The sequence below is a fragment of the Microtus oregoni genome, unplaced genomic scaffold, assembly GCF_018167655.1.
Source record: "Microtus oregoni isolate MIOR12 unplaced genomic scaffold, Mior012 000002F_ref0000024, whole genome shotgun sequence".
Classification (NCBI taxonomy): domain Eukaryota; kingdom Metazoa; phylum Chordata; class Mammalia; order Rodentia; family Cricetidae; genus Microtus; species Microtus oregoni.
In genome coordinates, this window is record NW_024543061.1 from 14,528,069 (window position 1) to 14,552,986 (window position 24,918).

The 24,918-nt window shown below is 44.8% G+C and overlaps 1 protein-coding gene across 1 annotated transcript in view; it reads right to left on the reverse strand.

Annotated features, from left to right (window-relative positions):
* Positions 1 to 24,918, reverse strand: part of Dnah6 (dynein axonemal heavy chain 6) — a 192,270-nt gene that overhangs the window by 32,452 nt on the left and 134,900 nt on the right. Inside the window, exons 56-63 of the mRNA XM_041639106.1 lie at positions 24,690 to 24,854; positions 23,718 to 23,785; positions 21,064 to 21,244; positions 19,355 to 19,534; positions 16,070 to 16,303; positions 9,270 to 9,405; positions 4,526 to 4,668; positions 600 to 790 (exon numbers count right to left, since the gene is read on the reverse strand). Of these exons, the coding sequence (XP_041495040.1) occupies positions 600 to 790; positions 4,526 to 4,668; positions 9,270 to 9,405; positions 16,070 to 16,303; positions 19,355 to 19,534; positions 21,064 to 21,244; positions 23,718 to 23,785; positions 24,690 to 24,854 (1,298 nt within the window). The remainder of the gene's footprint in view (positions 1 to 599; positions 791 to 4,525; positions 4,669 to 9,269; positions 9,406 to 16,069; positions 16,304 to 19,354; positions 19,535 to 21,063; positions 21,245 to 23,717; positions 23,786 to 24,689; positions 24,855 to 24,918) is intronic.

Genomic DNA, 24,918 nt, shown 5'->3' on the forward strand with positions numbered 1-24,918 from the left:
TGTGTGGTTGCTACTTTTACTTAGTGACTTCTCTAATGTCTGTATTCTTTGCAGCGTATATACACCCATCTCTCTGGTTGGCTGGCTTAGTGGTCAGTTGATAGTGAAGCAGGGCTTTACCCAATGCCTGGAGTGACAACAAATTGCTCAGATTTGCACGTGGGCTCTGTAAGTCTGCACACTGGTCAGGGGTGAAGACCACTCAGCCTGCTTGATTGTCAGACTGGGACATGATGCTTTCCAGACTTCAGGTTCAGATTGAAGCAATGGCTCTTCTTAGGTTTCAAGACCTAACACCATCACCGGTATTGATGCAATGACTCTTCTTAGGTTTCAAGACCTAATACCATCACCAGTCCTAGATCTCTGCCTCCCAGACTTGACTGGAGCTATATATCATCAGCTCTTCAGAGCCTCCAAGGTGCTGACTGTAGAACGTGGACCTCTCAGACTCCCTAATTACAAGACATGATCCAGTTCCTTACAATACATTTCTATACATTTTAGTATAAGGTTGATATAGACAATAGCAATATCATATATACCATATATGTCTGCACACAAACATATGTAACTATAGCCTCATGGTGTGACCTTACCGTTCTGCATACCCACTCTCCCGGGCAAACCTTTGAAAGGCGCCCATGGGATCGGAGCCTGTGCTCAAGATGAACACCAGGGGTGTGCTGCTCGACATATCCTGATACAGAGTTGCCAGGTCTACTGGAGGTGTCTCAATAAACTGCTTGCCAAGATTCTCTATAACAAAGTCTGTAAGAGCAAAAACCACCTGAAAGTCAGAAAGAAAAAATAATGTTAAAAGTAGTATGTGGGATGAGGATGTTTTACATTCCTATCCCAGTTTTCCCTCTCTTAGAGGAGGGTGTGCTGTACTTTGATATCTAAGAAAATAACTTATTTTATCTTTAATTATGTCTATGTCTGCATGTGGGTATATGCATGTGAGTGCAGGTACTGTTAGAGGCCAGAAGGGGGCACTGAATCCCTCAGAGCTGTGCATGCCATGTGTGTGCAAGTGATCAGCTGTTAGCTGCCTGAGCTGGGAACCAAACTTAGACCTCTGAGTGTGTGTGTGTGTGTGTGTGTGTGTGTGTGTGTGTGCGCGTGTGCGTGAGCACACACACATGTGCACCAGAGGTCATGCATGTGTACAAAGGCCAAAAGACAACTCTAGAAGACTGGTTCTCTTTTTCCACCTTGAGATCAGGGCACTGAACTCATATCATTAGGTTTGCACGGCAAGGGCTCTCACTCCCTGAGCCTTCTTGCAGTTCACTAAGAATTTCATTTTTAGAATGAAATTTCATCTTTGTATCTAAACATGCTGCTTCTGAAGGAGGCTGAATTTTTGTACAAGACTACAGGACCCTGTGGAGATCACCTGTGTTGGAATGTCCCTAGTCTCCTGAAGGAACCATTGGACACCCAATGGCCCTGCTTTAGAACAGACGTGGGCACAACAGCTTAGGCACCTTACAATCTTGACTCCGAGATCTTGTCTCTGGTCTCATCTGTTCTAAGGCTTCAACCAGTTAGCTAATTTATTTATTTATTCAAGGCAGGATCATATCATATGATCCTAGCTAACATGGAACTCACTATGTAGATCAGACTGACCTCTTGGAGATCATAGAGATCCATTTGCCTCTGCCACAGAAGTGCTGAGATTATAGACATAATGTTGCCATTCCTGGTCCCCAACCCCACTTATTTATTATGTCATCGTCTGGAGCAAACAGAGGGACCATGTTCCTGAATGATTCCATGAGGGTATCTAGTTGGAAGGCGTGATGCCTGGCATATTGTCATTGTTTAAATTTCCTTTGCAATGTGATCCGGCCCATGGTCTTGACTGATTTGGGTTTTTGAATACTCATACTGTGGTGTGACGGACTTATTCTCATTTCTAAAACACAATCTGAATTTTAACTCTTCCATGTTAACACATGAAGCAAATTTTGTTAAGCAGTATAAGGCTTATAAGATGTTTGGTTGAATGTCCAGGCAAGAACCTTCAATACGTGCTCTGTGTATTGTCATAGAAGTCTGCCATTTGTAGCTTTCTTTATATTTTTAAAAATCATTTTATTTTTAGTTTAAATTGTGTGTGTGTAGTTATATGTTTGTGAGTGCAGAGGCCAGAAGAGGGAATCTGATCCCCTGGAGCTGGACTTACAGGCAGTTGTGAACAGCTTAATGTGGGCACTGGGAGCTGAATCTGTGTCTTCTGCAAAGGTAGTATATTCTCTGAACTGCTGAGCCATTTCACAACCCTTAGAGAGCCCAGTTATGTGTAAGCTTAAGACCAGAAATTATAGCTTAACCCTTCTTATTTAGACTTTTGTGTGGAAGAATCATAAACCCGATTCTCCACTCAGCTCCAGCATTTACTAAGACGAGACCAGATCTTGTTTCGTCGATACCTCTGCTCATTCCTTCAGTCCCCAGAGTGATGATATCAAGCAAGCCTCATGTCTCATACCATTTTACCTTTAAGGAATTCGGTATGTTTTCATATGACAGCCTTTTAATAACATAATCACACAGTTCCTAATGATAATCCATTAATTTCAAATGTATAGCCAGTGTTCACCTTTGTCTGACCGAATTGCAAATGTGTGTGCATACATGCTTAAATTAGCAATATGTCTAATGTATAGTCAAAATAAAGCTCACGCATAAAGATTAGTTGATTTCTCTCATACGTCTATCCTTATTAAAAACGCTTCTTTTGAAAGCTAGGGAAATGACTCGGGGATTAAAAGCACTGGCTGCTCTTGCAGAGGACCTGGGTTCAGTTCTTAGCACCTACATGGTTCCAAAGGATCCAGTGACTTCTTCTGACCTTGGCAGGTAGCAGGCATGCACTTGGTGCACACAAGTATGTGCAGGCAAAACCCTGATACACATAAGATAAATGTATGTTTTTAAGTAAAACTTCTTTTCCCCTTGAGAAACAAACACGCAGCTGCATAAACAGACTGTGAATCTTCAACATTTCTCACATTGAGGATTTTCTAGTCACGGTAGACTAGTCACCAAAGCTCTTCTCTCTGTGGGACTGATGCCTTCTCAGTACCACGCATTTTGCCAGCTTTCCCCTGCTAGCCACTGCCCCATTTTCCTGGAAGCCTTCCCATATGCTTCAGTGTGTCCCTTCCCAAAGTGCTGCTGGGTCCCAGCCACTCTGCCACCATCCGCGGTGACATATGACAAGCTCAGGGTGATGTGCACATTCAATATCCTAAACCCAGAATTCCTTGTCCTCTAAGTCCAGGGCATCTTATCTCCTCTCAGGTAGCTGTGGGGATGGCCAACCTGAGATGACCATTGTCCAACGTCATCTGTTCATAACAAAGCCTCCCTTTTATGCTTCCTTTTCCTAGAAGACTCTTAGCCATGCGTTCAGTGATGTTGTAGCTATTATACTTCCTCTGCAGTCATCTGTATCCCACGCCAATCCCAAACCCATTTTCCCACAGAGATAGGGCAACACGACATCAGTAGTTTCCAGCTAATTCCAGTGAGTTCTCCCCACTGTATCCTTCTCCCGCCCCTTCTCTCCTACAAAGAACAGCTTCCGTTTCTATTTGGTGCCTCCTGAAGCTCACTGTGAGAGTTTTTAGCAGGTGATATTGGTCCTTTATCACCAGCAAAATTGGGATCACATCTGCGCATATGGAAACAAACTCTCAGCATACATTGTTGCCTCGCCACAGGGAAACTGCAAGCCTTACTGTTTCCCATGATGCTTCTCTCCGCTTTCTTCCTGCTTCTGTGACTCCCCATTTTCCTTCCCACATATCATCCTCTGCCCTGGGAACTCCTACTGTACTAAATATTAGTCTCCCCATCAGAATCACCTCTGCGGCTTCATTTCCCTCATCTGTACTCTAACACACACTTCTCCCTGGAGTTTGTGGACGGCCATCCTCTCTGATAGTTGGCAGGCACTGACAGCTCACAGCCCTCTTTCTCTACCTCACACATTTATCTTTTCCCTTTGGCTTAGCTTTTGATAAAAACAGCTCCACCGGCACTGGGGCAGAACAGGGGAGCCATAGCAGTTCCTCATCACTTCCCTGCTCTCTCGACAATCTGCTACTTCTGTCTTAACTCGGATATCTGGGATCTCTCCCACAGACTACTTTAGTAGGTTTCAAACAGGTCTGCAGACTATGGTTTTGTGCCCATTTAATGCCCCCTCCCCATTAGTGCCAAGATTCATTCCCTGCCAAAACCTTCCAATAGACCCCAGTCCTACGTGTGAGAAGGCGGACCTTCCCTAATAGTGTACGGCCGACAGGAGGTGACCAGTTTCTCAGCTGGCTTTTCTCTTAGCCGGCAAGGAAAACACATTCTACTAAAACAATCTTTTTTATTTTAAAGTCGCTCCCAAACTTGGCTGTTGTTAGCCACAAGTAAACGTACGACTCACAACTAGCTGAGGATCTTGGGTAGAGATGTTATGATATTGTCCTTTAATTTAAAAATGATGACCCACCTTTTCTTCTTTGCAGCATTTAATAAGAATTAGCTTATGGAAAGAGCTGAAGTCTGAACCCCAAATCCGATCCTTTCCCTCTTCCTGTTTTGATTTAATATAGCCTTCCCAATTCTGTGGGTTAATATAGGTCTCAAAAGATCCTGGAAAGACAATTTTACAAGATGCTTTTTAAAAAATAGAGCAGTTTTGACTATGAAATTAAATAAATACATGTTGCTAGTTAAAAGAAGGTACCTATGCTTACTGCCAGCTTTTTAAAAATACAACTGTGAACACATTAACCGCTCCCCAACTCAAACTAGTTAGAAAGCAAAAAATTTAAAATGAGATCACAAAGCAAAATCCAACAGCAAAACACCTACAAAACCCCCCAAAAAATTCATCAAGAGGTTAAAAATAAAGGAATGTATAGAGATATTATACTAAATAATGGTGAAATTGGAAATGATTAGACCAACAGCAGGTAAAACAAAACTAAAATAATAATGAAATGAGGTAATAGGTCAAGTCTACTAATCAAAATATAAATTATATAATAAAAGGATAACAAAAGTAACACATATATTAGATAATAACATAAAATCTATCAAGCAGCACCTGTTGGGATAGTAGGACAAACAGAAAGGAATACAATAATGTTAAGAAATAGCATACAGAGGGCTGGAGAGGTGGCTCAGAGGTTAAGGACATTGGCTGCTCTTTCAGAAAACCCAAGTTTAATTCCTGGCTCCTGCGTGGTGGCTCACAACCACCCTTAACTCCTGACCTCTGTGGACACCATGCATACACATGGAATACAGACATACAGGCAAGTAGAACACCAATAAGCATAAAAATAAATACATCTAAAAAGAAATTTTAAAAACTAGCATAGAGCTGTTAGCCTTCCGCAGAAGAATATTGACTCTGGCATATGTAATTTGACTGAGATAAATACTGCATGAATACATTGACATGACGACCACATGCCCAATACACAGAGTGCACCGCTCCCCCAACATCACTCCAGCTATGCGATAGTCCCAAGAAATGAGGGTTAGGATGCTAGTTAGCTTTTAAAAAAGGTTTATTTTTTGATTTGAGTGTGGGTATCTGCGTACACATGGACAAGTGCCCATAGAGGCCAGAGGAGCGCATCCTGGAGCTGGATTGCTGGGTATAACTTCTGAGGGCCTAATAGCGGCAAAGAGCCAAGGACACTTCAAAACTGCGTGTCACTTATGGTAGTGGTGCTGGGTGAGAGTCCACTTCCGCAGAACTAGTGACCTCTGTAGGGAGCAGAGGTGACTGCAGGCTGTGCCAGCAGCACAGGGCTCAAGTCACAGCAACGCTTATCAGCTCAACGTTGTTGCATGTTGTTGCATGCGTGTGAGCAGCAGTGGAGAGAACCTGTCAACAGAGCCAATCCAATCCAGTTCGAACCCAGACAAACCCAGAGGACACAGAAGACTACCGCCGGGGTTCTCATTTACAATCTAATTTCTAGTGCTAAGGCATATTTAAACACTGGAGGTTTATTTTAAAGACTAATTTGTTTTTATTTTATATATTAATATAACATGTTTATTATTTGGTAACTTCATATTTGCATGAAAGATAAGTTAATCGTCTCTGATTCCTCACCATAAACTCTTCCCAGCTCCACCCCACTCTTCCCTCTACTTTTATTTTTATTTCGGTGTATGTGTGTGTGTGTGTGTATGTGTGCTGGTGCCCAAAGAGGTCAGGAGAGGCCTCTGGAGTTACGAGTGGGTACTAGAAAAGTGAATCCAGACCTCCTGCAAGACCAGGAATCTCTCAAGCACTGAGTCATCTCTCCAGCCCCTGCATATTCAAGGTAATTTCTCTCAGCTAATGAAATCTATTAGTTGATCTACTTGAAATCCACAGAAGGCTATAAGTTGATATAATTATGAAGACTGAGTTATGGGTGGCAATGAGATTAGTGATTAAATATTACCAGTGAAGACCCCAAATCTCACTTTTGGAGCATTAATCTATTATAAATAGAAACTTCAACAGTCTTCTACAGTTTTAGTTCAGTGGCCAGGGCTAACACTTTACCGTCTTATTATTTTATCTGGAAGCAATGGAGCGCTCCCAGAATTACCCTGCTTGTCAACCCAGCTCCTTCCTCTTTCTCTGTCTGCACTCAGTCTCATCTAGTCCTCTGTGTCGAGTCCATCCCTAACTGTCCATCTTTGGGCTTCTCTGATGAGCAGATTTCATGTGGGATTCTGTAATAGCCTCTAGGTAGCTCACTAACCGGTGTACTATATACAAATGCAATGTATATTTGAAGCTACCATCGAATAGCATTTTTTGATAGTCTTTATTTGGAAGTCAAATGAGAATATTAGGATCCCAGGAATTCTGGTCCACAGAGACTCCATACCAGCACACTTGCTGGTGTGGTTAGCTAGATAAATAGTAATGTTAGAAGTATGAACTTCATGTCAGCACAGAAGAAAGTAAGATCTGTGGACGACCCATTTTGATCAAGAAGGGAAAAGGAAAATCTCCGCAAGATGAGACAGTAACAGCAAATCCAGGCTGGTCGCTCCTCCAGCTCACTAATGCTGACATCTGGACCAGGTGTGTCCTCTCTGTGGAGAGCTCTGAGCATTGTGGGGTGCTCAGCAGCATTCTGGGTCTCTTCTCACCAGACACCTGCAGCACCACCCCCGTGCAGCAACGATAATATCTCTGGATGTTACCAAATATCCTCTCAGGGCTAAAAGTTTTCACCAGTTTGGAAAACAGAAATAGATCAATAACTGAAATAAATACAATGAACTAAAACTTGCCTGTTAATAAAGAGAGACTCTTACATGCCTTCCAACAGCACCCACCAAAGATACACCTGAGCCATCAAATGACACCCCAGACTAAGAAGAAATAGAGTATAGAAATACAGAAATGAAGGCTTGCCAAGAGAAACTTACATTACAGAAGAGATTTTTTTCTTTTCTTTTCTTTTTTTTGCGACAAATTTTCTCTGTGTAGCTTTTGAGTTTGTCCAGGAACTCATTTTGTAGACCAGGCTGGCCTCGAACTCACAGAGATTCACCTCTGCCTCGCAAGTGCTGGAATTAAAGGTGTGCGCCACCACCACCCGACACAAAAGAGATTTTTAAGGGCTGAAGAGGTGGTTCAGCAGTTAAGAGCTCTGTCTGCTCAAAGACCCTAGTTCTGCATGCAATGCCAGGGCTAGGGTATCAGGCGCCCTCTTCTGAGCTCCTCAGTACTCCCACACATAGACAATATACATAAAGAAAAACAACTTAAAATAGATTTTAAGTAAAAAGTATTATTCAGAGTAAAGAGAAATATATTTTTTTAAAATTTATTTATTAAGTATACAGTATTCTGTCTGTGTGTATTCTTGCAGGCCAGAAGAGGGCACCAGATCTCATTCCAGATGGTTGTGAGCCACCATGTGGTTACTGGGAATTGAACTCAGGACCTTTGGAAGAGCAGGCAGTGCTCTTAACCGCTGAGCCATCTCTCAGCCCCAGTAAAGAGAAATATTATAAAAAAGAATTTATTTACTTCACATAAAATAACTTAGTTTGCATAGAATAGCGTGATTATAAGATGTAGTAAAAAAAACCCCAAAAAGCTACCAACAGAAATCGCCCATCGCCTGGTGCCCTTCAGCACACGTCCCTCAGAGCCTGACGGGATAAGAATGAAACGACCGGTGAAGTGAGTGGCAGAGTACGTTGGAGCTGAACACCACATATAGATTTTGCCTCCAATCAATGAGATGCGCAGAACATTTTCCATACATAGCACATGCATCAAGCTGCCAAAATGTCTAAAGAATCACAAAGCATTAATCTTAAAGCAAAAGATAATTTTCATTTTATAACGAGTTGATCCAGAAAATAAGGCCCCTGAATATTAATTGCCTTTGAACTACAAAAAGCAGTTTTAGAATGGAAAGAGCACATTTAAGACATATGGGGAAGAAAACGCTACATATTAGAGCTGTTGTTGCCTGCGGCTAAAGGGGAAGGCGCAGAGAAGCAGCGGGAAGGATTCTGCGGTGTGGGTACTGTCCCGTTTCTCAAGGCAGTGCTGGTTTCCAAGTGTGTAAGCGTGTGACGTCAAGTTGCACTTCTGCCTTCTCAGAGTACATGCCATCCTTTAAAACAGTTTAAAGATCTATGGAATGCAGCTAAAGTGCCTTAAAGGCGATAAAACGGGCTGGGGAGGTGGCTCAGTGGGTAGAGAGCCTACTGTGAAGTATGAAGACCCAGGTTCGGATCCCCGGCACCCATGCAAAAGCCAGGCACTGATGTTTCTTGCCCTGTAACTTTAGTGATGGACAGTGGAGGCAGGTGGATCTCTGGCCAATCAGTCCAGAGGAAATGGTTAACTTCAGGCTCAGTGAGAGACCCTGTCTCAAGAAATAAAAGGTGGAGAAGTGATAGGAGAAAGACATCTGACACTGGCTCTGGCTTCCATAGCTGCCTGGCTGCACGGGCAAGTACATCCTCCAAACACACACACACACACACACACACACACACACACACACACACACATTGTAAAATAGCCATGAGATATTCACAACTAGTAGGTGAAGCACTCGATTCAAGATATTGTAAAAGCAATTAACATAATTTTTTGGCAAAAAGTATGACACTGAGAAAGGGTGAATGCATGAATTAAGGTCAGGAATCAGGAGTCCATTTACCCCTCCCCCCCACCAACAGTACACTTTGTCCCTTACCTATGCGCACGGAAATGGGATGTAACAGGATACTTTTTGTAAGTCCTTCAAACACTGGAAAGGTTTCTTCTAAATCACAGCATGAGAACCACATTTGAAGAGGCAGCCAGGAAGCTTCCGGCTTAGGAGGGCGCTCCTACAGGGAGACAGGACGTGGGCAGAGTTTACAGAGACAACCATGACAGCGTGCTCTTGAAGTTTGTCTAGGGGAAAAGAAGCTGTAACAGCGTGCTGGAAACAGCCATTCTTGGGGCGGGGAGCGAGCTTGTGGGTACGGGCACCTATGCAAGAATGAGGGCCTGAGTTCAGATTCCAGCGGCCATGTTAGATAGCTCACAACCACCTGTAACTTCAGTTTCAGGGGATCTGAAACTTCTGGACTTGGTAAGCACTTGTGTGGTCCCCCAACATACATATAATTTAAAAGAAAAACTATTAAGAACACATACACATGTGCATACATGCATGCATGCACACGCACACACACACACTTTAGCTGTGATGAGCGCATATGGAGTTATTTCAGATATTCCTAGAAATCTCTATTGTGCCACCCAGCACTACATAAGGCTGAACTGTTTTTCAAAAGAGAGAGAACTATGGTCTCAGGCTAAAACTACTTCTAAACAGATGCCTGAGGTTTTGAACTATGTGTTCAACCAGCTTATTGCATACAAATCATGCACCGTCCAATTGAACTGTTTAAAGCATGTAATCCAGTGGCTCTCATGTTCCTAATTCTGTGATCCTCACGTTGTGGTCACCCCTGATCGTAAAATTGTTTCATTGCCACTTCATAACTGTAATTTTGCTACTGTTAGGAATCATAATTAAATATCTACAATGCAGGATATCTGATATGAGATCCCCAAAGGGGTCTCAAACTACAGGATGAGAACTGCTGATATAACCTTTTGAATATTAACAGATGAGTGTTACTGTTCTACAGGCAGTTTTAGAAGACTTAATTCCCTAAATATTAGACTGTACACAGACATACTCCAGGAGACATCTCAAGTTAATTCCATTGCCGTACAAGGTGGATAATGCAATTAAATGTTACACTGAGTTTTGGGTTTACTATGGAACATGGAATTATTTTACACTATATTGTAGTCTATTCTATATGCAACATGTAGCATTATGTCTAAAAATGCCTGTACCTAAATTCAAAACATCATTGCTAAAATTTGCTAATGATCGTCTGAGCCTTTGCTGATTCGCGATGTCTTCACCGGTCCTGGGGTTGGTGGCTGCTGACTGTTCACCATGGTGGCTGTGGCACTGATTTCTTAAATCAGTGCAAATTTTGCCTCTTCCTTCCACTACAGACTTCTCTGCAGCTTGAGACACTGCCGGCGGCATCTCACCCACAGCAGAACATCTTTCAAAGCTGGAGTCGGTTTTCTCAAATTCTTCTCATTCAAGCAAATGTGTGTGAGTTTGTTTTATTTTTATTATTTGTTTATGTTTATCTCTTTGTGTGTGACATGTGTAGCGGTGCCTTCAGAGGTTCTCTCTGAAGATGGAGAGGTGCTCTCATCCACTGGAGCCATCTCTCCTGTTCGTTGTGTGATACTTTAAAGCCCTTATTTTTTCCACAACCTTCAAAACATCTTCACCAGAAGTGTTTCCTTCTCAAGAACTCACACCCTTGGTCTGTAAGAAGTAACTTGGGTTTCATCATGAGATCAGAGCAAATCAGCCACTCTCTCCAACTCCCCAGACGCTTCTAATTCCAGCTCTCTGACTTTCTAAAAATGACACCTCTACTTCCTTCCTGTACAGAAGTCTGGATCCCCTCAAAGCCATCCATGAGAGTTGAAGAACTCACTCTACATTCCTGCTAACCTCTCTGTTAAACCGCGGGTAGTCAGAATGGTGTCCTGATGTTGAGCCCTTTCCAGAGGTTTTCAGTTCCATTTGCCCAGTTCTCTAGAAGAATCATATTCTTTGGCAGATGTTCTCATGAGATATGCTTCTAACATAGCAGGACTTGAGAATCAATTGCTCCTGCTCCACTGGGCCGGAGAGGGGGATATTGTTCCAGAAAGCATGGAGACAACATTCACCTTACACATCTTCATGAGTGCTCTTGAGTGACCATGAACACCGTCTACCGGAGTGGGATCGGTTTGCTCTGCTGAGCTGTAGATCTTAGCGGTGGGTTTGAGATGTTTAGTGATCATGTTGTATACGGATATGCCACTTCTTTAAGATTTGTTTTTATTTTTATTTATGTGTTTTTTTATATGTACCCGTGCATGTGGGTACCTACAGAAGCAAGAAGAAGGTGTTGGATCCTCTGGAGTCAGAGTTATGGCAGTTGCGAGCCACCTAACATATGTGCTGGGAACTGAACGCAGGTCCTCGGCAAGGGCAGCGTGTTCTTAACCATCGGCCTCTTTCCAAGCCCGAGATGTGCTACTCACCAGGCTCCAATTCCACTTAGCACAGTGAAGGATTTTTTACTGTCATTCGCTCTTTTCAATTCTTAAAACATTTAAAAAAATTATTTTGTACCATGTACAAGAAGAGTGTTTTGCCCACATGTATATATGTGCACCACATGCACGCAGTGCCCACAGAGGCCAGGGGAGGGTGCTATATTTCCTGGAACTGGAGTTAGGCATGTAGATGCTGGGAACTGAACCTAGGTGCTTTGCAAGTGCTGTCAGTGCTCTTAACCTCTGAGCCATCTTTCTAGCTTTAGTATCATTATTAAGGCTCTAGGATTCGAGAGTCAGTCTGTCTTCCAAAGCTTTGAAGCAAGCTTTGGCTTCCGCTTTCTAGCCATGGGAGTCTTAGAAGGCGTCTTCTTCCAGCTGTCTATGTTGGGAATCTGTTGCTCAGAGAGGCTTCTTTGTTTCTGGTTCCAAACTTTTCTTCTGCATCTTCTCTACCCCTCTCTGCCTCCATAGACTTAGAGAATTGGGCCTTGTTCTGCGTCAGGCTCTGGACGGAGGGGATGCAGTGGTTGGATCTGCATCAGGCTCTGTCTGGATGGAGGGGATGCTGTGTTTGGAACTGCATCAGGCTCTGGATAGAGGGGATGCAGTGGTTGTATCTGCTTCAGGCTCTGGATGGAGGGGATGCAGTGGTTGTATCTGCTTCAGGCTCTGGATGGAGGGGATACAGTGGCTGGATCTGTGCCAGGCTCTGGATGGAAGGGATGCAGTGGTTGGATCTGCATCACGCTCTGGATGGAAGGTGTTGCTGTGGTTGTATCTGCTTCAGGCTCTGGATGGAGGGGATGCAGTGGCTGGATCTGCTCTGTATAGAGAGGATGTTGTGGCTGAATCCATCTTCTTTTTATCATTCATATGCTTGCTGGAGTGTGTTGCTTTTAATTTCCTTCAAGAGGCCAGTGTGGTGACACAAGAATTTAGCACCACCACTCATGAGACAGAGGCAGATGGATCTCTGAGTTTGAGGGTCTACTCAGTGAGTTCCAGGATGGCCAAAGATACATAAAAGAGAGACCCTGCCTCAAAAACAAAACCAAACCCCATCAAAACCCCTAAACCAAACCAAACAAAGACCCACCCAACAACAACAACAACAACAACAAATTGTCTTCAGGAGCTTTCCCTTTGCTCTCGCAGCTCCACTCACTGCCTGGTGGAAGAATCGGACTTCTCCAACCTTAATTGTTTTTTACTTTAGATTCCAAGAGAGATGTTCATGAGAGGTCACTGCATGACCATTAGTTGGCCAAGTTTCTTTTCAAAGTGTTTTATTTTATGAGTACAAGTGTTTGATTCATGTATGCATGCACACCGTGTGCATGTCTGGTACCCAAGGAGGTCAGAAGAGGGCAGTGGATTCCCGGGAACTGGAGCCACCGTGTGGGTGCTGCCACAGAGCCTGGACCCTCAGCAGAGCAGCCCGTGCTCTCAACAGTCAAGTCATCTCTCCAGTTGCCAATTTAGCTATTCATTTAGGATTACAGTTTTAAGTTAGGGTGCAAATTAATGGGTTTCCTTATGGGAGTTTTATACAAAGGTCGCATTATACTTTGTTCTAACTTGTCCCTTCCTGCAGCATCTTCTCACAATTCCTCCTGCACTCCTTTGCTAGTAATTAGCCTAGTTTTCAATTCTCCCAATTCAGGGAATAGGGAGTCCCAAGAAAAGAGAGAAAGAGCTAGGGTAGTTGGTTGGTTGAACAGTAAGAACACACACATTTTAGGTCACTGCTTCATTGAGTGTGGGTTGTGGCACCCCAAAACAATTATAACAGTAGCACTGAAGATCTCTGAGTACAGATATAATAATATTGAGAACTTAAAATACTGATAGAATGACCAATGTGTAACCCAGAGTCATGAAGTACCCATGCTATTGGATAACGGCCTGTAGATGATCTGGAAGTAAAAAACATGGCTGCAGAGACCAGGAACCAAGGACTAGAAAACGAGGTTTGCGTGGGCCTCTTGCTATTTCTCCCTACACTCCCTTCCATCCATCCAGTCCTAAGAAATACTAAATTTGATCAGTGCGAATTTTCTCACAGACAATGTTTCACACCTGGGCATTAATTTCTTGTATTATTCCAGAAAATCTAATGTACCTTATAAGGTAGCAAAACCCATGTGACACAAGATAAAAATGAAACTTATAGCTTGGCAGTGGTGGCGCACGCCTTTAATCCCAGTACTTGGGAGGCAGAGGCAGGCAGATCTCTGTGAGTTCGAGGCCAGCCTGGTCTACAAGAGCTGGTTCCAGGACAGGATCCAAAGCTACAGAGAAACCCTGTCTCAAAAAACACAAAAAAGAAAAAGAAAAAAAGAAAAGAAAGAAAAAAACATTAGAGCTAAAATATACAGGTAAATAGGCAATGGTAAAAAATATATCTCCAAACATATTTTAAAAGTTTAAAATTGCATTTATTTATTTATTTATTTATTTATTTATTTATTTATTTATTGTGTGTGCATGGATGTGGGCGCACATACACCAAGATGCACATGTGGAGGTCAGAGGAAAATTTGTGGGAGTCATTTTTTTCTTTCTGTCCTGTGGGTCTTGGGGTTGAACTCAGGTCATCAGGCCTGGCAGCAGGCACCTTTGACCTACGCGACCCGGCTCACTGCTCACTGTCCCTTTGACTAGTGAAAGAGAAAATATTCACCTTTCATTTTACTTTTTTTTTTAACCAGAGGAGGAAAATTTCAATTAAAAAAAAAACTCCTGAGAAATTTCTAAAGAGGATTTCTGTGTGTTCATTCTAAAGAGGATTCTGTGCAACAGGGTCTTTCTATATAGCTCTGGCTAGCCTGGAACTTGTTAGGTTCAGATCAGATTGGCTTTGAACTCACTGTGATCCACCGCCTCTGCACCCATCCTTTACCAAGCCTGGTCATTAGGTGATTAATTATTTTTTTTTTTTTTGATTTCTGGGTGTTTTTAAATCTTTGAATTTGGTGGATTTTAAAATCCACCAAAAACCTCTTTTGAAAATATGTGCTGCTCACGAGGAACATCAGCAAACAAGCAACGGAAGAGACAAGGGCTGCAGAGACTGAGCCATGCGTGAATCAGTCCCTCTCATGCAAAGGAAGAGACAAGGGGCTACGGAGACTTAGACATGTGTGAAGCAGTCCCTCTCAAGCATTAATGCATTCTGGAAAGTTCTTTAGCTTCTCTGAGTCTCCCTGTGAGAAAACTTCACATTTGTAAGACAGTTAATATTTTCTGTTTTGTTTTTGTAAAAGATTGTCTAGAAGAGGATGTCGAATCCCTTGGGGTGGAGAGATAGGGAGTTGTAAGTTATCAAATGTGAGTGCCGGGAGGCCAGCTTGGTCCTCTGGAGCAGTCGCAAGCTCTTTTGGTCATTGAGCCATCTCTCCAGTTTCTCAGATAATTAATTTCCTAGCTCACTGGCTACTCCAGCTGTTTCTGAGGGGAGGACAACGTTGCACACAAGGCAAAATGTTAACCCCATTCTACAGCCAGCTGGTGGCCTTGCTGAGCTGTGACTGGGCCTCCTGGCTGTGCAACACTGTGGGGTGACTGTGAGCTGTGGTTTGGACATGAAAGACCCCTCACAGGCTCCTGTGTTTGAACAGCGGGTCTCTAGTTGATGGCACTTTGGATAAGGTTGTGGAAGCTCCAGGAGGCGGAGTCTTGCTGGAGGAAGCCGGTAACTGAGGGGTTGGTCTTGAGGTTTAATTGCCTGGCTTAACTTTTTTCTTTTTTTAAGTTTAGACCAAGGACATGTCATGTCCAAATCTGAATCCTCCACTTCTCTCCCTTTGTATTTTTTTCCCCGTTTCTGCCGTTTGTAGTTAGTGGTCTGTTGGTAGCTTAGTTGTTGCATGTGTCTGATCTCTGTTCCTGGTGTCTGTCCTTAACATGAAGAACTTTGTTCTGTATTCATTAGACAGCACAGAAAACATGATTTGAGAAGGGATGAGGGATACTTTTTTTTTTTTTAAACAGCAATCTTTAGCAGAGTTTTACAAGGGAAGAATTCACTAACTAACCCCCAGTGCTCCAAATCAAACAGATGTTATCACCTGTTTCCACGTCTTGCTTCAGGCCTTTATGCTGGCCCCACTTCCAGTCCTAGCTCTCCTTCCCGACTGTGCACCCAGTGTGAGCACAGGCTTGCTGCTCTGCTGCCCTGCCACCCGTCCCCCCCCCCATGATAGCCCCGCCCTCTGCTGCCATCCCCCCCCCCCCCATAGCCCCAGAGGACACTTCCTTCCTCAGGTTGCTTCCAGTCAGCTATCTGGTCACAGCAGTGAGAAAGGGAGTGCGCGCTAACAGGTGGGAGGACTTCGCCCTCTCTGCTACCTTCTCCATTCCTGCAGCACCGCGGAGGAAGAAATTCCACTCAGCCTCAGTCAGCTGCCCTTGCTGGCGCATGATCTCAACGCAGAGCATGAAGCTGTAGATGAGCTTGTGCTGCTCGAAGAGCCCCCGGGAAACATTGGTGTATGCGGTGAGCAGGGTCTGCTGCAGGAGGATGATCAGGCGGTACTGCAGATCGTCGACCTTCTCGGAAGTTTCGATCGTTGTGTTGAACAGCTGAGGAAGAAAGAAGGCTTTGACCAATCCTCTGTGGGAGAGACACCCTCCACCCGAGGCAAGGTGGGGTAAGTGGCCTACAAGCTTACCAGGTGGAAGAAACAACTGTGGAGTAGCTGACCGCCCCTCCCGTCTGGAGTCGGGGCTGTGCTCTCTTCCCTCAGGTCGGAACTATCTTGAGCAACTCACTAGACCTCAGCCTGAGTGCAGTGCGTGTCACTCAAGGCTGGACCAGAAACTGGGCCTGTGATCTTTGTGCCTTTGCTTCAGGGAGATGCTCTCTTGGCACCCACCCCATTTTCTTATAGCAAGATGGCCAAGATCTTGGAGTGGCCACTGACCACGAAGCTGTGTAGCTGGAGGATCACATTCACGTGAGGGCTAGTCTAACTACTAATAGAAACCACAGGAAGAGACTCCCCACAGCTTGCCATATGTTCCTGATGGAAACCATAAACCAGGAAAGCTAGCCAGTGTTAATTAAATTCGAAGAAAATCAAAAGAGGGGGAATTGTAAACAAAATGTACCATCCCTCCCCCCCCCCCCCAAAGAGTTAAATAAAACAAAATGCCATTAAAAAAAAAACAACACTGTAAAGAGTCTCTTTGGAAGAAGTTTCAATTCCTCCAGGGCCAGCACTCCTTGAAATCAAATATGTGCACAAGGTTACACTTTCTGCTCCAAATCACTTCTGCATCTCAGCTGTGCCTCTTTAAATTATCCAACCAAGGAAGAACGTGGCGACTTGGAGTGAGGCAAGAACCCCTCTGCGTTAGGAGTTAGGACCCAGAGGGACCCCTCTGCGTTAGGAGTTAGGACCCAGAGGGACCCCTCTGCGTTAGGAGTTAGGACCTAGAGGGACTCCTGCCAGGTGTGCTTGCCAGGTGAGTGGGCACAGCTACGTACTGTTCTGAAGAAGCAAACCTTTTGCCTTGCTAAGCCACTTTGGACAGTGTGGTTATTTTCTTGAGATAGTAGACCCACTTCTTAGAGGAAGTCATATACAGGTGCACAGCCCGGCCAGCTCGCAGAGGTGTGTGGCAGGCCTTTCCGGGGAAGGTGGCATTTTGCCTGGAAGGCAGGGTGCTCTAGATAGTAGAGAGAGTGCAGTCGGCACATGAACCAGTCAGTCTAGCAGACTGGGTCAGTTTGGCTGCCGGGACCCAAGGAATCAGGTACTTCTGTCCTTCTCACTGTGAGCCACGCAGGAGGCGGCGGAGGCCTTTGTTGTACTGTCATGAGGGTGAATGTGGAGGGTTGGAAAAGTGGGGTACGCTAACTGCTCCACATAGAAAAGGGGACGATATACGCTGTGAACTGGTAGGGGATGGGGAGAAGATAGAAGAAGATTGGAGAACACACAGCAGAAGATGGGGGGGATGATCAAGTCTAGCTAAGGTTTAACTTAGCCCATAAATGTCAACATTGCACTCTTCCATTGAGTTCCCACTTAAATGAGTAGTTGTTAATTGCTGTTGCTGTAGAAGCAAAAGTTGGGGGCAGCTGTGAGGATATGGATATGCTAAGTCGTCCCTCTCTAGTCACTTTATACTAGCTTTACGAACCCCATGATATGCTATGTATCGTAAGTATGCATAAGAATATTTATTTGCTGACTTTTTTGCCTTTTTCCACTGAAGCTTTTGTATGTATAAAAAGTGCGTATTAAGCATACTCACATCCACACTATTTTTATAATTTTTTTTTAGCTAAAATTCTTAACTTTTCCCCACCCTCTAACTATTTAGTTCTTAGATAAAAGAGACAACATAGACCTGACAGGAGGAACAGGGAGGTGGAAGATTGGGCTAGTGAGGTACTCATGGAGTGAGCTTTCTGTTCCCCTGAAGTCTTCAGTGAACACAACAGAGCTGGCTGAAGCTCCGTGACTTAAGATACTGAGCGTGGCTACAGAGACGGTGCAGCATCCGATCAGCCTTCCACAGGAGAGATCAGGTGAGAGTCAGGTGTGAACGCGAGGCAGGAGAGACTGAAGTAAAACACGAGTGTCTCACTGTCGGGTGGTGACAGCAACAGAGCAAAGGAAAGGGAATCCTCTGAATCCAAGGCACCAGGAAGATGGTGCAGGGAACATTCTGGGGAGGGGTGGGGGAGACACTGGAGCCAGCTTCGCTAAGGTCGGTGCCAAGCCCGCTGCAGCGTAGCAAGAACAAAGTATGGGGGTGAATATGAACAAAGTAGAAAGAGATTATTTTTCATTTTCACCTGTGTGGTGTGTTTGTGCATTTGTGTGTGTGTGTGATGTTTATGAACACTTTGTGTGTGTGTGAACATGTGCACTTATGTGAACATGCATGTGGAGACCAAGGTTGGTGCTGGGACCACCATCCCCAGTCACTCGTTCACTTACTAATTAAGACAGGGTCTCTCAATCAAACCCAGCAGTCACCGATAGGGCTGGTGTTGCTAGCCAGCTTGCTCTGGGGATCCCCTGTCTCTGCCTTCTGAGGCTGGAATGATAGTCAGGTGCACCTAGCATTTGCTCTAGTCTTCATTATTGAGCAGAATGAGCTTTAACTATTGCTACCTTCCTAATGCTGAGACCCTTTAATACGATTCCCCAAGTTGTGGTGAACCCAATCATAAATTTTTCGTTGCTACTTCATAACTGTAATTTTGCTACTGTTATGAAACATAATATAAGTATCTGTGTTAGCTGATGGTCTTAGGCTACCCCTGTGAAAGGGTTGTTTGGTCCTCCAGAGCGGTCGTGACCCACAGGTTGAAAACCAATGCCTTAAAGAGAGAGATTCTTACAACAAAGGTGGGCAGGCCAGAGGGAAAGCAAGCAAGCTGAGGAAGCAGAAGGGAAATGAGCCTTGCCAAGTTCCGCCCTCCCCTTCCACTACAGCATTCTGCACTCACTGGGCACTGGACTCCTTAGGTGACCTGGTAGATGGGACTATTCTAGAACTCTGTGCCTGCACCCCAAGTCCTGGAGGATTTTACCCCTAAACCTGATTCATGGTTTGTTAAAAGGCAACAAATGACCCACTTTCAAAGGGGACTCAAGACAACAAGGCAGTCACCTGTTTAAAATACTTGAGCGAATACTGATACATGGGATCGATTTCTGAGAGGCTAGCGATGACGAAGTACATCACGGAGCCCCGCGTGGCCACTGGGCGGTACTTCTCTCGAGCTATGTTGATCATCAGCTCCGTGGACTCTGCCTCCTTCAGCCTGGTTTTAATGGCGCCCGAAGTGATCTGAATAAACACACAACAAGTTCTTAGAGATCTGCTTCTGAAAAGTAGTGGGGATTTCGGAATGCATCCAGTCCAGTCTTAGAAAGAGAAAAGGATAAATCCAGGCTGTGGTGGCGCACGCCTTTAATTCTAGCACTCGGGAGGCAGAGGCAGGCGAATCTCCGAGTTTGAAGCCAGGCTAGTCTACAGAGCAAGATCCAGGATTACACAAAGAAACCCTTTCTCAGAAAACAAACAAACAAACAAACAAAAAGAAATAATAAGGGGACATTAAAGTAAAGGTGTAGTGAAAGAGGCTCTGGACCCAGGCACGTTCTTCTGACTGAGCTGACCCTGGCTCCTTGCAGTTAGGAAACCGAGAAGTCATGAGGAGGGCCTGGGGTGGGGCCCAGCTTAGAATTCTTGATGTGCAGAGACTCAGTTCTGCAAGGGCTCTTGGCAAGTGCTTGCCGCTGGACTAGTAGTGAGGCCAGCAGCTGCTTTTTAACAGCAACCAAATAAAAGATCACGAAACACGCTCCTATGTGTTCAAGGCTCAGTTTTTCCCTACTAAACCACTCTGTCTCTCTGAAGCAATGAGAATCACTGTATGGGCTGGGCTCTTTGCACACACTTCTGAAAACACTGTTTACGTTTGTGAAATAGCACTTCAGGATCACGAGCTTATGTACACCTCAGCAGTAGCCACGGGGTTCTATTGACACCAGCGGTGTGTGTGAGCACCCTGCCTGATGCTTAGAGAAGAGGTAATAGGGTGAGCTGCTTACAAAGTCCCACTGCACAGAACTCACCTACCTAAGGAAGGGGTAAGACACGGGCCCTCTAACTATGGCTTCAGATAAGCGGTAGCAAGGCTGTGATAGAGGCTTGGGCGGAGGAGACTGATGCCAGCTGGTGCCACTAGGTAGACTTCCTAGAGGAGGTGACAATGACTTTCCATTTGTATGTTGTCCTGGTTCTTCACGATCTTTGTTTTTAAAATGTTGAATAGACAAGAGGGTTAGTGGCCTGCAGTTTCCATGCTGTTTGGTTGATGGAGAGACCTGAGAGCTAGGCATACTTTGTGTGTGTCCCCAGAAACTAACAGAAGGCCTACTCTTTCTCTGAAGATCATGTAGGACTCTCAGATTTTATTTCGTGTGTATGGGTGTTTTGCCTGTGTGTGTGTCTGTGCGCCACCTGGGCGCAGTGCTGGCAGACGTCAGAAGAGGGCACTGGATCCCCTGGAACAGGAGGTAGAGATGGCTGTTAGTCACAATGTGGGTGCTGCAATTCCAACCTGGGTCCTTTGGAATGGCAGGTCCACCAGAGAGCCACCCAGGCCCCTACACTATGACTTTTGAAGCCATACATTACTTGCTTTGAGATAGAGTTTCCTTACATAACCCAGGCTACTCTGTAATTCACTACAGTCCAGGTAGGCGCTCTATTTTTAATGCTCCTGTCTCAGCCTCTTGAATGCTGGCACAGGTCTGCACTGTCATGGATGAAGGAACACGTTCTCTGCAAACACTAAGACTGTCACTTGCCTTTGAGTCCTGGAGCGTATCGATGAGTTCCTCGTTATCCAGAATATTCCCTTCAGACGTAAAGAGCAACTTCAGGATTTTGTCTTCAATGGATTTCAGCTGGTTTTTGTCAGTATTGATCCTCACGATGAGCTTGATTCGCTGTTCCTCCAACTCAGGTTTTTCAAGCCGCACCACATCACTAGATCCGAAGTTAAAAGAGCTGGATTAGAACTTGGTCAGCTCCCTAAGTCACTGCTGTTCCTTCCCCGTGTGTAGCTGTTCTGTTTGAATATTCTGTAGCCAGGCATTGGGAGTGCTGCGCAGCTGAGTCTGAAAGCACATGTCCCTGGGTTGGCATGATGGCTTTTCAGAGAACTGCATGCCAATCATATATTTATTTTAATATGTATCTATTTATTTGGTGTGTGTGTGTATGTGTGTGTGTGTGTTTGTGTGCACATGTGTGTGTGCGCGTGTGCACGCAGATGGAGGACAAATGATAACTGTGGTGGTGTTCCTCAGTAATGCTACCTAACCTATTTTTTTTTTTTTTTTGGTTTTTCGAGACAGGGTTTCTCTGTGGTTTTGGAGCCTGTCCTGGAACTAGCTCTTGTAGACCAGGCTGGTCTCGAACTCACAGAGATCCGCCTGCCTCTGCCTCCCGAGTGCTGGGATTAAAGGCGTGTGCCACCACCGCCAGGCTCCTACCTAACTTATTTTGAGAGTGCCCCATTGGCCTGCAGCTCACCCATTAGCTTAGACTGGCTGACGAAATGCCTCTAGTCATCTGCCTGTCTCTACCTTCCCAGTACTGGGATAAAACCATGGGCCACTACGCCTGGCTTTTCATGTGAGTTCTGGAAATTTAACTGAGGTCGCAGGGGCCCCAGAGATGGCTTAACAGGTAAAGGCTTTTGGTACCAGGGCTGATGACTTGAGCTCAGTTCCTAGAACCCACATTAGGAAAAGAGATTACTAAAGCTGACAGGAGATTCTCTGACTTCTACACATGCTCCATGATCTGGTGCATATGCTACTCCCTGCTAAATAATAAACAAACAAACAAATATAAAAATTGATTGCAGGTCCCTATGCTTGTCCATCAGGCACTCTATGGACTGAGTTGTCTCCCAGGCTGGAATGTCAGAGATACACGTTCTCTACCATTCTTCTCACAACAAACTTCTCACAGTTTACCACGCCAATCAGCCAGCTTCATTCACTAATGCTCATTTATGCCACGTCAAAAAGAGGAAGCAGAACATTTTAGACAGGAGTCAAAAAAGGTGAACATGGGAGGTTATGAAACCTTACCATCTCAAAGAAGCAATTCTCTTATATAAATAGTTCATGAATTTATTCTTATCATAAAGCAACAGATGAAAAGATAGAAGTTCTATTTTGTCAGCTCCATCACCGTATCTGATGCCCCCCTTAGGAGAAACCATGGTTTAAAAGGCATCCTTCTGAAGCCCTTCCTCTGGGCCACTGTGATGGCTCAGCAGTTAAAGGTGCCTGCTGCTGAGCCTGAAAACACTATCCTGAGTGAGATAACCCAGACCCAAAAAGATGAATATGGTATGTACTCACTCATTAGTGGACTCTAGCCATAAACAAAGGACATTAAGTCAATAGTTCACAAGCCTAGAGAAGTCAAACAACAAGGTGACCCCAAAGAAAAACATATATAGATCCTCCTGGAAATTGAAAGCAAACAAGATTGCCAGGCAAAAGTTGGGAGCATGGGAGTGGGGATGGGGGTATGGTTGGGGGAAGGGGAGAGGGGGAGAGAAAAGGGAAAAGGGAAAGACTGGAGAGTGCTTGGGGGAGTGGGAGGGTGGAGATGGAGGAAGGGCAGATATAGGAGCAGGGAAGAAGATATCTACATTAAGGGAGCCATTTTAGGGTTGGTAAGAGACTTGGCTCTAGAGGGGATCCCAGGTGTCCATGGGGATGTCCCCAGCTAGGTCTTTGGGCAGCAGAGTAGAGGGTGCCTGAACTGGCCTTGCCCCACTATCACACTGATGATTATCTCGAATATCACCATAGAGTCTTCGTCAGGCGACGGATGGAGATAGAGACAAAGTCCCTCATCAGAGCAACGGACTGAGCCCCCAAGGTCCAGTTGAAGAGCAGAAGGAAGGAGAAGATGAGAAAGGAAGTCTGGACCGTGAGGGGTTGGTCCACCAACTGAGACAGTGTGCCTGTTCTAATGGGAGCTCACCAAATCCAGCTGGACTGGGACTGAATGAGCATGTGATCAAACTGGACTCTCTGAATATGGCTGAAAATGGGGGCTGACTGAGAAGCCATTGATAAAGGCACTGGGACTTGTTTCTACTGCATGTACTGGCTTTTTGGGACCCTAGTCTATTTGGATGCAAAGCTTCCTAGGCCTCAATGTGGGGGGGGGGGTGGACTTCCCACAGGGCAGAGTTTCCTGCCCTCTCTTATGGAGGGAAGGGTAGGGAGGAAGGTGAGTGGGGGAGCGGGAGGGTAATGGGAGGAGGGAAGGAAGTGTAAATTTTTGAATGGAAAAATAAATAAATTAAAAAAAAAGAAATTTGTCAACCAAAATAAATAAATAAATCTCAAACCATCCTTCTAAACAAGACATTAGAAAACCCATGAACATCACCCAGCTTCCCAAACATACTCTCTCACCCGATTACCTTAGCAACTGATCCTCCAGGCCCGATTTAGTTACAGTGAAATTGATGATGGTGACTTTGATGCACACCTGGAAGAGAAGCAGGGAGGACACAAATGCCTACGCGCAGCTGGCATGACGTGATGGGCTTCCTTTATGGGACCAGGATCTCCGCTCTCCCGGAAGGGCGTCTCTAGTCTGATTACACACATGCCTACCCACACGCACCAAGTAGACCATGGCGTTCAAAAGTCAATGGTTTCAGAATTCCATTCATGATTTTCTCTCCCTCTTCCCCTCACTCAGGATCCTATGTGATAGCTTAAGGATCAATGAGCCAGAAAAAGGGATAGCAGCAGCATTTTAGAATCAACAAATTAGGCTTGAATTTCAGCTGCACCCTGAAGTGGTTGCATGATTTTAGGCAAACCTTTCACCTCTGTCAGGTTTTCATTTTTGATAGTTATAAAGAATTTACAGGGTATCTGTGGGGACCGGACAAGGTAATAAAATCAGTTACATATAGTGCCTTGCCCATATCTGCTAAAAAGAAGCTTTATGATAATAAAATGAGCCGCTTTATGTCTTTCATCTCATCATAACATCTTTAGGGGAAACTATTAGTACACTCTCATAATATTCAGATTTCCCTTGGAAAAAATCAAGGGCACGGGGCAGGCAGAAGGTAATACTTCTTGCCATTTCTAACAACGGTTACTGGAACTCTGGCCAGTGAATGATTCTCTAAATTCTCTAGAGTTTTCTAGCAGTATTTGGGAGCACAGGATATGGACAGGTTGTTGTTCTGGGGACTGACTGGGTGGGGCATTGTGTCCTATGGAAGTAAAGGAGGGTGGCGGAGGGAGAGAAGGGGGAGCAGGAGAGGTTGTCAGCTGGTCCCTGCATGGGGGACCCCACCAAGCTTTGGCGGCTCATCACACGGAACTCATCTGGGTGAAAGGTTCCAGCTCATACACTAGCGGCTCATACGCACCTCAGGCAGGTAGTGTGGGTTCGGCATTTTCGTTGTCATGTAGAACCTGAAGCTCTTGTCGTAATCGATGTCTGAATCTCCAAGGCGGATGAGTAGTCTTCCGCCACTGATGAAAGTTTGCTTTAAAAGAATGGGTTCCAGGGCTGGGTCCAGGACTTCTCTGAGCTTAAAAATGGAAATAAACCGTGAAGAAAACAAAAAACAAAACAAAACAAAAGACAACAACAAC